The sequence below is a fragment of the Haliotis rubra genome, unplaced genomic scaffold (genome assembly GCF_003918875.1).
Source record: "Haliotis rubra isolate DU_JTF1 unplaced genomic scaffold, ASM391887v1 Scf936, whole genome shotgun sequence".
In the NCBI taxonomy this organism is placed as follows: Eukaryota; Metazoa; Mollusca; class Gastropoda; order Lepetellida; family Haliotidae; genus Haliotis; species Haliotis rubra.
Genome location: NW_025767675.1, coordinates 16,275 through 29,200, shown reverse-complemented (window position 1 = coordinate 29,200; position 12,926 = coordinate 16,275). Strand labels below are relative to the sequence as shown.

The window sequence follows — 12,926 nt, the reverse complement described above, 5'->3', positions numbered from 1 at the left end:
CGCCCCACGCATCAATATTCAACATCTGTGACTCCGCTCTGTAAGTAGTCGATTCTAGCCCAGGGATTAACACTATGAGCATTGCATGTGATGCATGTGGTCTCATCTTAGGCAAGTGAGTTTATTCAAAACTGCCTCTGTTTACCCAACAGAAAATGGGTACCCGGTGCGATATGTCATGTGACTATAACCTTCTAGCGCCTAACATGCAGTTTGGGTTATCCGGGGTAATAATGTTGTGTTGTTTGTGTCTCGTATTGAGCATGCCCCTGTGTGGTTTGGAGTAGTGCGCGGTATAAGTACCCTCATTATGTTTTACAGATTAAAGATAATATGCAGCAGAGAGGGTTCGGGTGATCCTGGCACAGTCAGGCTGGTAAGGCTCATCATCAGCTCAGGGCCCTTGCCCCCTCTACACGCAGCCCAGACAGTGAATGGGACTTCTCCCAGGAAACGCTGCCTAGTCGAACCCACCAAGAACTTTCCGGAGAATATGAAGGCTTCCGGTAGCAGGTTTCCTGTGACAACTTCTCGTTCCGAATTGCGCGTCCGCCAAATATGACTTTACTAGATCGCACCAAGTGTACAACCCATGCTTGGCTGTCACTGTTTTGACAGTCGTAATCGGGAGATAATTTGTGGATGGTTAGATTTGGAATTGGTACAGATTATTCCTGCAAGGATTATCGGTTCCTTACTGTCAGCTGACAACCATGAGACCATTCGAAAAGGTATGAAACGTTGTTTGTCACCGGAAGTACTAATATCTCGCGAAGTGTCGTGAGTTACTTACGGGTCCTGTACGTTCATGGGTAAAATGACACAAGTTTTACGTGGTTCTGATTTATTTATATATAGTTACAAGACGCTTAGTCACAGTCCCGCTCAGAGTATGCATGTTGTTAAAAGTATATCCGTAGCAAATATATGGGAAACGTCAACACCATAGTCAGAGTATTAGTCGAAACAGATTCAAATAGGAGAGAAGACAAAAGGGTGATTAATCATAATTACGGATCACTGAAAGTACCAGATGAAAGCAAGTGCTCGCCACAAGGGCAAGCTTGTCCACCGCTATACTTGCAGCACTCGCCACTTGCAGATTTTGCAGAAGAATGTAAGGGTTTTTTTGTTACCTAACGAGGGGCGGTTGGATAGCTCAGGGGTGAAGGCCCTCGTTCGTTACGCAAAAGACCCAGGTTCGATTCCCCAATGTGTCAAGCCCATTTCTGGTGTCCCCCTCCGTGATATTGCGGGAATATTGCCAAAAGCGGCGTAAAATTAAATAGAGTCACTTGTTACCTAGCATCCCCTCATAGCAGTAATCAAGCTGCATGCCGGTAGAAATGACAGAGGATGTTGTGATTTACAATGTACATTATCGCCTTTATTGCGGTCTTTAGTTGAACTTCAACATCCAGACGATGAAGAGCAGCTTGGATGCAATACTGGCATATAGGTTGCCATGGGAACTTGAAGAACTTGACTTCACGAAGCTGACCGCGTATAAACCTGAGGACAAGAGCACTTAATTGCATATTTGAAATAAAATACACACCTGTCATGAAAATATATGTGGCACTCCAGTCAAGTGACTATGGAATCCTGGAATGGACATTGTCGCGTTGTGGCATTGTCGCGTTGTCGACCTCTCAAACACAAGCAAAATGAGGCAAAATAAACCAAAGCGCGACAATACGACAACGCGACATTTCGGCCATTTGTCGCATTGTCGCGATGTCGCATGTCGCATTTTGAATAATGATTTTCTATTCCTCCAAAGAGCGACAACGCGACATAGCGACAATTTATCAAAATATGTCGCGTTGCGGCATTGTCGCCCCATCTAAGATGTGTAAAAAAAGTCTAAAAATGCGCGACAACGCGACATATTTTCACCTTGAAACAGATGGCCGAAATGTCGCATTGTCGCATTGTCGCGCTTTGGTTAATTTTGCCTCATTTTGCTTGTTTTTGAGAAGGCGACAATGCGACAACGCGACAATGTCCCTTCCAGGATTCTTAAAGTGACTGACAAGCACAAAGAATATTTTAATAATGTTAAGTACTACATGCTTATACGAGGAGTGGGGGCGGTGGGGTAGCCTAGTGGTCAAAGCGTTGGCTCGTCACGCCGAAGACCCGGGTTCGAATCCCCACATGGGCACAATGTGTGAAGCCCATTTCTGGTGTCCCCCGCCGTGATGTTGCTGGAATATTGCTAAAAGCGGCGTAAAACCAAACTCAGTCAGTTAGTCAGTCAGTTATACGAGGAGTGGCTAAAATGTCACTGTTCGTTTTCAACATAATCCCTTCCTAGTGGTTAAGGCGTTCGCTCGTCACGTCGACAATCCGGGTTCGATTCCCCACATGGGCACAATGTGTGAAGCCCATTTCTGGTGTCCCCTGTCGTGATATTGCTGGGGTATTGCTCAAAGATTCGTAAAACTAAACTCACTCACTCACATAATCCCCTCCAAGGTCCCTACACGTCTGCCAACGATGCTGTAGTGTGTCAGGATACCGCTGGTGGATCAAGTGTCATTTTCGTGAGGTACAAAAGTCCTCTGTGACGTCATGATGACTTTGCATACTGTTTCCCATACTGTTTCCTGTAAGTCACGCTCTACTTGGTAGGCAGAATGCCAGTTTACCGAACCAACACCTTACAAACACATTGAAAAGAATTTTGCCTTCTTTGTTGGAGACTCACGAGCCTCGAATGTCTGTTATTAAGTCTCGGGCTGATAGCGGCGATACCCATATTCATTCGCGCTCAGTCAGCTGGTTCTAATTCACAACGACCTACATTCTCACGAGAGATGGCGAACCAATGGCTTGTATGAGTGAGTGAGTGACTGTGTTGGGTTTATTCTTGCATTATCAAGGCAGGGGGCACCAAAATGGGTTGGACACACTTTACCCATGTGGGGACCCGAACCCGGATCTTCGGCGTGACGAGCGAACACTTTAACCATTAGGCTACCCCACCGCCCCTGGGGTTTGTATGAACAAAGGTGTGAAACTCAGGAAGTCTACATGCTGAAATCGTTCTACTTTTAAGATTGAGTATGGTTTTACTCCGCATTTAGAAATACTCTTGCAATATCAAAACGGGGGACACTAAAAATGGGCTTCACTCGTTTTCCCAGGTGGGCAGTCGACCCGGGGTTTTCCGCATGACGAGCGATTCACCTTTCTACCTAATCGAACACTCATTAGAATGTAACTATGTTTTCACACATTTTGACATTTCTCACTGAATTTAAACAAGAAGATAAACAACAAACTAATGGTCTTACATGAACTGCGCAGATTCCTCTGTTCGAGAGTCAGTATGGCTTGTGTGAAGACAGGGTTGTCAATGCAAGGTGTCAATCTGTTGAGACACGTCACAAACCGGTGGGCAACCCTGCAGCAAAATAATGATGAAATCAGAGATAGACATACATGAATAACAATAACAAGCAATTTACATAAATAAGAACTTCTTCAGTTTTCAATATGAAGGACGTAGGTATGTTGGTTGGTTGGTTGGTTATTGGTTATTGGTTGGTTCTGTTTTACGTGCATTACTCTTCAGTCGCACTCTTCATACAGAACAAACAGTGATTGACAACAAGAACACCGATCCACCTACTTATGAGTGAGTGAGTGAATATAGTTTTACGCCGCTTTTAGCAACATTCCAGCAATATCACGGCGGGGGACACCAGAAATGGGCTTCACACATTGTACCCAGGTAAAAGACTGGTTGAGGAAATCGACTTCTAAGACTTAACAAATATCAAACGTTCTATGTTACTTACGAACATATTATCTCGGAATCATTTCCAGCATGCTGAACGTCATCAATGAAGACGTTGACACAGGAGTAGATGTCGAAGACGTTGCATTCACCCGGAAATCGTGTGCCGTCTTCAGGAACTGAAACAAAATAAAAAAACAAACTAGAAAAAGAAAACAATAATTTCATATTTTATATTACGGTCAGTTCCAAAACAAAAATGGCATTATAAACAAATATAAAAAGAGATCATGCTTGTGTATTGATTATTAGTTATGTTATAATGTGTTATGGACATGAAGAGGTATGTACGGGCGTTGGTGGGGTAGCCTAGTGGTTCAAGTGTTTGCTCGTCACAACGAAAACCCTGGTTCGTTTCCCAAAATGGGTGGGGTGGTGGAGTAGCCTAGTGGTTAAAGCGTTCGCTCGTCACAGCAAAAACCCTGGTTCGATTCACAACATGAATACAATGTGTGATGTCCATTTCTGGTGTCCCCCGACGTGATGTTGCTGGAATATTGCTAAAACTAAACTCACTCACTCACTTTATGTATGGTACAGAGTAACTCGATGTAATTTGATTTATACCTTTTGTTGACGTCACACTGGCAGAGCCTGAAATAAATACAAAGAAGCAGGTCAGTGAACAAGATGCACGATTCACCTGATATCATTCTTGCACACTGAAACAATGACTCTGATTTTGACAGAAGCTTGTTATGGAAAAAATACTTTGCTTGAATTGAATAACATCTCACTACAGCGAAATCTCACTACATTTCAAGAACTTGCTCAAGTGAGCAAACCTGATTTCAGAATCTCGAAAACGAAGTATAACGACTTTTTCCGAATGAACACAAAGGCGGCCAGGCTTGTGGCCAGCTTATGCAAGTGTCGTGTCTGACCTGCAGAATGATGTGTACTTTGGAATACACAATGCCATTTAGAAAGTGGCCAAATGTAACATATGTTATATTTGGGATTACACTTTCTTAGTAAAGTACGGATTCTAGTACTTTTGGGGTTGAGTGTGTTCTTTGGTTATGATCGAAATTTCCAATCGAGGTGACAAGAAAATTGAGACCTCATATTAACAAGGTCTCACTTATTTTTTGAAAGTTTAACGCAGAGTTCACATGATGGGATCTTCAATAGGCGTGTCGTAAAATCTAAATACAACTAATTGTCGTATGAGAGAAGTTGAAAGATTCATTTCACTGAAGGATCCAAATGAAAACGGTTAAGATAATATGTACCTGTTAAGAGATAATATTTATGGGGTGGGGATGGGGTTGGGGTCAGGGTGGGAGTTGTGTGTCAGTGGAACCTGACAGCAGTCACAGTAAGCATACAACGTATTCCTCACAACTCCTTAAAACATATCTGCGTCTGAGCACCCCCGTGTAGATACGGGTTAGAATCTTCAGTAATCCATACTAGTCTTGTCTTAAGAGGCGACTAACGGGATCGGGTGGTCAGACTCGCTGACTTGGTTGACACATGTCATCGGTTCCCAATTGCGTAGGTCGATGCTAATGCTGTATATCACTAGACTGACTGGTCCAGACTTGATTATTTACAGACCGCCGCAATATAGCTGGAATTGCTGAGTGCGGCGTAAAACAACAATCAATCAATCAGCATCTGAGCTAAGCCACACAATTATCAAATGACGTCATCAATTATCACCATGACGTCATAAATATACATACATATACAGTTCCTTACACAGTTTCTTTATGTCGGTTCCGGTCCGTGCCAACTGTGTCTCGAGCTGAAGGACGTTTTCTGCGCCGTTACATCCCACAACACCGAACACACACTCCTTGTACTTCATGTAGGTCCTGTGTAAATATTTGCACGTGTAAAAGACTGGTTGAGGAAATCGACTTCTAAGACTTAACAAATATCAAACGTTCCATGTTACTTACGAACATATTATCTCGGAATCATTCCCAGCATTCTGAACGTCATCAATGAAGACGTCGAGACAGGAGTAGATGCTGAAGACGTTGCATTCACCCGGAAATCGTGTGCCGTCTTCAGGAACTGAAACAAAATAAAAAACAAAGTAGAAAAAGAAAACAATAATTCCATATTTTATATTACGGTCAGTTCCAAAACTAAAATGGCATCATAAAGATATATAAAAAGAGATCATGCTCGTGTATTGATTATTATTAGTTATGTTATAATGTGTTATGGACATGAAGAGGTATGTACGGGCGTTGATGGGGTAGCCTAGTGGTTCAAGTGTTTGCTCGTCACAACGAAAACCCTGGTTCGTTTCCCCAAATGGGTGGGGTGGTGGAGTAGCCTAATGGTTAAAGCGTTCGCTCGTCACAGCAAAAACCCTGGTTCGATTCACAACATGAATACAATGTGTGATGTCCATTTCTGGTGTCCCCCGACGTGATGTTGCTGGAATATTGCTAAAACTAAACTCACTCACTCACTTTATGTATGGTACAGAGTAACTCGATGTAATTTGATTTATACCTTTTGTTGACGTCACACTGGCAGAGCCTGAAATAAATACAAAGAAGCAGGTCAGTGAACAAGATGCACGATTCACCTGATATCATTCTTGCACACTGAAACAATGACTCTGCTTTTGACAGAAAGCTTGTTATGGAAATAATACTTGCTTGAATTGAATAACATCTCACTACAGCGAAATCTCACTACATTTCAAGAACTTGCTCAAACGAGCAAACCTGATTTCAGAATCTCGAAAACGAAGTATAACGACTTTTTCCGAATGAACACAAAGGCGGCCAGGCTTGTGGCCAGCTTATACAAGTGTCGTGTCTGACCTGCAGAATGATGTGTACTTTGGAATACACAATGCCATTTAGAAAGTGGCCAAATGTAACATATGTTATATTTGGGATTACACTTTCTTAGTAAAGTACGGATTCTAGTACTTTTGGGGTTGAGTGTGTTCTTTGGTTATGATCGAAATTTCCAATCGAGGTGACAAGAAAATTGAGACCTCATATTAACAAGGTCTCACTTATTTTTTGAAAGTTTAACGCAGAGTTCACATGATGGGATCTTCAATAGGCGTGTCGTAAAATCTAAATACAACTAATTGTCGTATGAGAGAAGTTGAAAGATTCATTTCACTGAAGGATCCAAATGAAAACGGTTAAGATAATATGTACCTGTTAAGAGATAATATTTATGGGGGTGGGGGTGGGGGTGTGTGTTATGTGTCAGTGGAACCTGACAGCAGTCACAGTAAGCATACAACGTATTCCTCACAACTCCTTAAAACATATCTGCGTCTGAGCACCCCCGTGTAGATACGGGTTAGAATCTTCAGTAATCCATACTAGTCTTGTCTTAAGAGGCGACTAACGGGATCGGGTGGTCAGACTCGCTGACTTGGTTGACACATGTCATCGGTTCCCAATTGCGTAGGTCGATGCTAATGCTGTATATCACTGGACTGACTGGTCCTGACTTGATTATTTACAGACCGCCGCAATATAGCTGGAATTGCTGAGTGCGGCGTAAAACAACAATCAATCAATCAGCATCTGAGCTAAGCCACACAATTATCAAATGACGTCATCAATTAGCACCATGACGTCATAAATATACATACATATACAGTTCCTTACACAGTTTCTTTATGTCGGTTCCGGTCCGTGCCAACTGTGTCTCGACCTGAGCGACGGTTTCTGCGCCGTTACATCCCACAACACCGAACACACACTCCTTGTACTTCATGTAGGTCCTGTGTAAATATTTGCACGTGAATGTGTGCACAGCATAAACATTCAAGATCATTTTCCTGTTGTGTGGGAAATAACATAACAATGTTGTTTACACACTTAGAACTAGGTGCGCAGTTACCCCTCTGTGCAATGCTATTCTGTACATCGTTACAACCCTGGCCCTACCCACTCCGGCTATTGCCATAACCAACAAAGTCTAGGTGCTTCTTATTCGTTTGACGACAGTAACGGACGCGCTCACTAACTTCAAAAACACGTTCGTGTACATGTTTTCAAACATTGGATAGAAGAATATATCGGAGTTATTTTTAGTCGATCTAGTTTTATCATCTGAGTTATCTTTGCGTTAAGTTAGCCTGCTCGTTATAGGTGTCGTTGTGCAAGTTGTTGAAAATTACACTACTGCAATTACTTAACTGATTTTGCTCGCACGTTTTGCAACTGATTTTGCTCAACCGTTACGCACGTTTTGCAACATGATGACGGGAAAACACGACATGTTGGGTCGTGAACAACCGTTACGTGTTTCTCAGTTTTGCCCGTCAAGGGTATAAGGGTGTGTCGATTTACTTAAACTTTTACATCGGCAGTGTCAACAAAACAGTGGATGACACAAAACATAATATTTCAGTATACCAGATATATGGCGGCGGCCTGTAAATAATCGAGTCTGGACCAGGCAATCCAGTGATCAACAGCAGGAGCATCGATCTGCGCAATTGGGAACCGATGACATGTGTCAACCAAGTCTTACCACCCGATGCCGTTAGTCACCTCTTGCGACAAGCATGGGTTACTGAAGATCAATATTCTAACCCGGATCTTCACGGGTTCTCAAGAGTGATAGACAAACAACAATCAGTCACATCGTCAATGATAATGGATAAATTAAGCAATATGAAGTTTGGAATGTGTTTGAAATCCTTCTTTTACATCCAAAGTCCTTATTATGATAACTGAGGCGGTGGGGTAGCCTAGTGGTCAAAGCGTTGGCTCGTCACGCCGAAGACCCGGGTACAATCGAATCCCATTTCTGGGTCCCCGGTACAATCTGTGAAGCCCATTTCTGGTGTCCCCCCGCCGTGATGTTGCTGGAATGTTGCTAAAGGCGGCGTAAAACTAAACTCAGTCAGTATTATGATTACTGATGTGTATGCATTATGTCCGTAGTGGTGGGCGTGATTAGCTAAAACATTAACGTTTGTCACCTGTATAACTTCTTAACAAGTTAAATTGGCCTTCCAGGATGAAGGTCAAAAACTATCCAATGCAAATTTACTCGCTTACAAATAACGAGGGACATGATGGCTGTGCAGAGTTGCATATCTTTGGCACATCAGCAACCTATGGTCTTGGACTCGAGTCCTGTTTCTGTAATGTTTCTATGTTTGTCAACACAATACCCGAACTCGTTGACATCACCAAATCAGTAAAGTCTAAGAGCTACATCGTTTCGGGATTCCCTCCCACATTACGCAAACACACCGTGCAGTAACTGTGTTAGTCTGTCGTACAGACCCTGAAGCAAATCTATCAAAGAAAGCCCACACAAGTCTAGAAAAAGTGGCAAGTCTCAGGGCTCCTTTTCATTATATTTTTTTGCTATGAACTTTTTTCAGTAAAATATGTTCATTTCAGAGACTAGTTGTTAGTCTATAACTGTGGTAATGCTCAAAGCGGCGAAATTGCCAATCAGCTCACGTACAAATCTCCTGAAGTGTGAAGTGATTAAAATGAAATAACATGAGCGTTTTTAAAATGTTTCATCGTGTATCCAATTAAACTGGAACTTCTCGTATCTGGAATCGTGAACATAAAATCCAGTGGTTGATAGCATGAACAACTCAAGGCTGAACATGATCCCCAGGGGAACGGTGACATACGTGCCGATATGTTACATCCAATCCCCATTTAACTATATGTCTAACTCGTAGCGAGTAGTAGGGACCCTATTGCTCCATAATTTCTAGTTGCGGATTTGGAGGTTTGGTGCGGGTTCGAATCCCGGATGGGGCTCAATCTATCAAAAAACCGTGTAACAATTGTGGAGATGGTTTGGTCGCTCTCATGTTGCCAGGACAGGGACAGATATTAAACAAACACATCATTGAACTTATAAGGGCTTTCGATGGCTACGTGTCCAGGTAGGTAGCAAAGGTACTGTAAGTCCCCATGGTCCCTAGTATGGTGATCTACCTTCAGTTGGTGGCGATCTGCAGCCTGTTTTATATTGTATTGTCTTCTTTAGTTGAACTGTTTTAGATTTAATTTCTTTAGTTTTGGATTTATATCTGTGATAATCTTGTCCACATGGTTTTTTTTATAATTTAATTGCGTTTATTATGAATTTTAACTTTAAAAGTCACGAAATGGGTGAAATATTGCCAGTGTGACTATAAATATTAACTCACTCACTCACTCGATGGCTTTTTGAGGTTCCTTAAAATCGTTTATGTAAGTGAGGATGATTTCATGTCGAGCTTGCATGGTCACATCAGGTATAGCAACTTTGGCGTTATCACGTTCTTCCAGCTTAAGGGTCACGCAGTAATCTGAACGACCGGCCCTTTTAACCACCAGACTATCCTTGGTTGTGTGGGTGTTGTTAAACGCCGCACTCAGCAATATTCCAGCTATATGGCGGCGGTCTGTAAATAATCGAGTCTGGACCAGACAATCCAGTCATCAACAGAATGAACATCGATCTGCGCAACTGGGATACGATGACATGTGTCAACCAAGTCAGCGAGCCTGACCACCCTGTCCCGTAAGTAGTCTATTACGACAAGCATGGTTGCTGAAGATCAATTCTAACCCGGATCTTCACGGGTACTACTTGACTATCCGACCTGCGATGTTAAACCGTACCTATCTCCAAGTGATGTACTAACTCCAAGTGTCTGCGATCACACAGATGAAACAATACACAACAAAGCAAGACTGTAAGACATATAGACGACGTACCTGCATAGTTCCTGTATGTCGGTATCTCTTATGTCTAAGAAGGTTCGACCACATCTGATCAGTCTGTTTACGTCACATTCTGTCTGTGCATTCTTATGCATTGAGCACCAGAGCTGGAAATACACGTGTATTCAAATGGTACATTTGGAAAAGCACAAACCAAATCAACATCATGCTTACTCGAAATAAATACATGTGAGGGAGCTTGGTTACAGCCCAGCCTTCAACAGCATTCCAGTTTCACCACGGCGTGGTGAGTGAGTATGGTTTTACGCCGCTTTTAGCAACATTCCAGCAATATCACGGCGGGGAACACCGGAAATGGGCTTCACACAATGTACCCACGCGGGGATCGAACCCGGGTCTTCGACGTGACGAGCGAACGCTTTAACCACTAGGCTACCCCTTCACGGCGAGGTAATGTTGGCGGTAATGTTTGGTGGAATCCATAGAAGCCTAGACTCCCCTCCCCTCCCTCGCCTCGCCTCGCCTCACAAGGGTCACCCAAACCGCAGGTAATTGGGGGCGGTGGGGTAGCCTAGTGGTTAAAGCGTTCGCTCGTCACGCCGAAGGCCCGGGTTCGATTCCCCACATGGGTACAACTTGTGAAGCCCATTTCTGGTGTCCTCCGCCGTGATATTGCTGGAATATTGCTAAAAACGGCGTAAAACCATACTCAGCCAGCCAGCAGCTGCAGGTAACTGTCGAAGTCACCTTTAACAATCTGACAATTGACCTTTTACAAGACGGGGCTTGTTCAGTCAAAGGAAGGCTGGGCTGTATGATGATTTATTACACTGATTTGTCTTTGTAAGGCAGAAGTGGAGACTGACTGACTGAGTTTGGTTTTACGCCGCTTTTAGCAATATTCCAGCAACATCACGGCGGGGGACACCAGAAATGGGCTTCACACATTGTGCCCATGTGGGGATTCGAACCCGGGTCTTCGGCGTGACGAGCCAACGCTTTAACCATTAGGCTACCCCACCGCCCCAGAAGTTGAGAAAGTAAGAAACTAAAATTCCAGAGAAGTAAGTCTTGCTTCATGTACATTACTAGTATATATGTCCTGTATATCAATCAGTTAGCATTCACCTGACGAAGGGGCAAGGAATAGCCCTGAAACGTTGTGTATACAATAAAGAACTTGATCTCCATAACGATTTGTCTTATACAAGAGTTCCGTCAAGAGACGTAACAACTGGTCCGATCGTTAAACCCTTAAGTTTAGAATATTGTACACATGAAATTCCGATCTGTATTCCACAGACAAAACGGATTATCTGGTCTGAGCCGATGACACTCTTGTGGGGTGTTTCCCGAACACTCAAAATATTACAACAGCGATATATCAGCTGCAGAGTGGCACTATAGCCCTTTTCGACCTTTTTCCTGCAGGAAAGCCTTGCTGAGAACAGCTGTTAGTACAATTTTGGATGTTTTATTGAACATAAACTGACCCCCGAACTACACAAGAACATTCCTCATACATTTGACACATTTCAACGGCACACTTCAACATTATTATTTACGCTGCATTGGTATGTAATCTTAACACATAAAGGCATTATTGCAGGAAAGATAGAGCTTCCAGGAACCGCAACCATTCTTAGTTTTAACACATATGAACTGAAAATTTCCCATTTGGACTGATGAATCAGTCCATCCACAACTACAAATTGATCTGATCGAATAATACACGTTAAAATTAATACTTTGAGTGAGTGAGTGACTTTAATTTTACGCCGCTTTTAGTGAGTGAGTCAGTGAGTGAGTATGGTTTTACGCCGCTTTTTGCAATATTTCAGCAATATCACGGCGTTGGACACCTGAAATGGGTTTCACACATTGTACCCATATTGGGAATCGAACCCGGGGTTCGGCGTGACGAGGCGAACGCTTTAACCACTAGGCTACAGCACCGCCCGAATACTTTGAGATTTCATAATTTAGAAGATCATACCTGAAATGAAGCAGAAATAAACTGCGCTGCTCCCCATGTCGGGAGGCTCCTTGTGAGATGACGACGTCTACGGGTGTGCAAATCACACCCGGATATATCTGGTTAGTATCCATGCTGAAATATATAGAACTGTTTGAATAAAGCCTCCTCCTTTTACAAACACAGGTAAAAAGAAATGTATTGACATAAAGTGCATGTCTAGTTATATGCAGGTGGGTGTGGGAATTCGGGCATCTTCCCAATAAAAGAGAGTTCGGTTTCCTCCCTTTTCGAACACATTTCGTGTTTCGATCTGAGCGACATCTGTGGCGATAACGGGATACTCCTATCGGCCAGGTTCAACTAGTGTTATTACTTGCATTTCGTCACACAAAATGGCGGCGCGGAAGAAGACGAAATCATCGAAAATCAAGATCTGTTTTGTGATAAAATGGGTCGTACCTCGCGAAGTACATCACAGTTCTTG

The 12,926-nt window shown here is 43.0% G+C and overlaps 1 protein-coding gene across 1 annotated transcript; it reads right to left on the bottom strand.

The window, feature by feature from the left end:
• Positions 1-1,357: 1,357 nt before the first annotated feature.
• Positions 1,358-12,587, bottom strand: LOC124264667. The gene is made up of 7 exons (XM_046699402.1): positions 12,461-12,587; positions 10,498-10,610; positions 7,417-7,532; positions 6,287-6,313; positions 3,810-3,927; positions 3,303-3,412; positions 1,358-1,512 (listed from the first exon to the last, which is right to left on the bottom strand). The coding sequence occupies exons 2-7, from the start codon at positions 10,596-10,598 to the stop codon at positions 1,400-1,402; spliced, it is 585 nt and encodes a 194-aa protein (XP_046555358.1). The 5' UTR covers positions 10,599-10,610; positions 12,461-12,587; the 3' UTR covers positions 1,358-1,399.
• Positions 12,588-12,926: the final 339 nt, after the last annotated feature.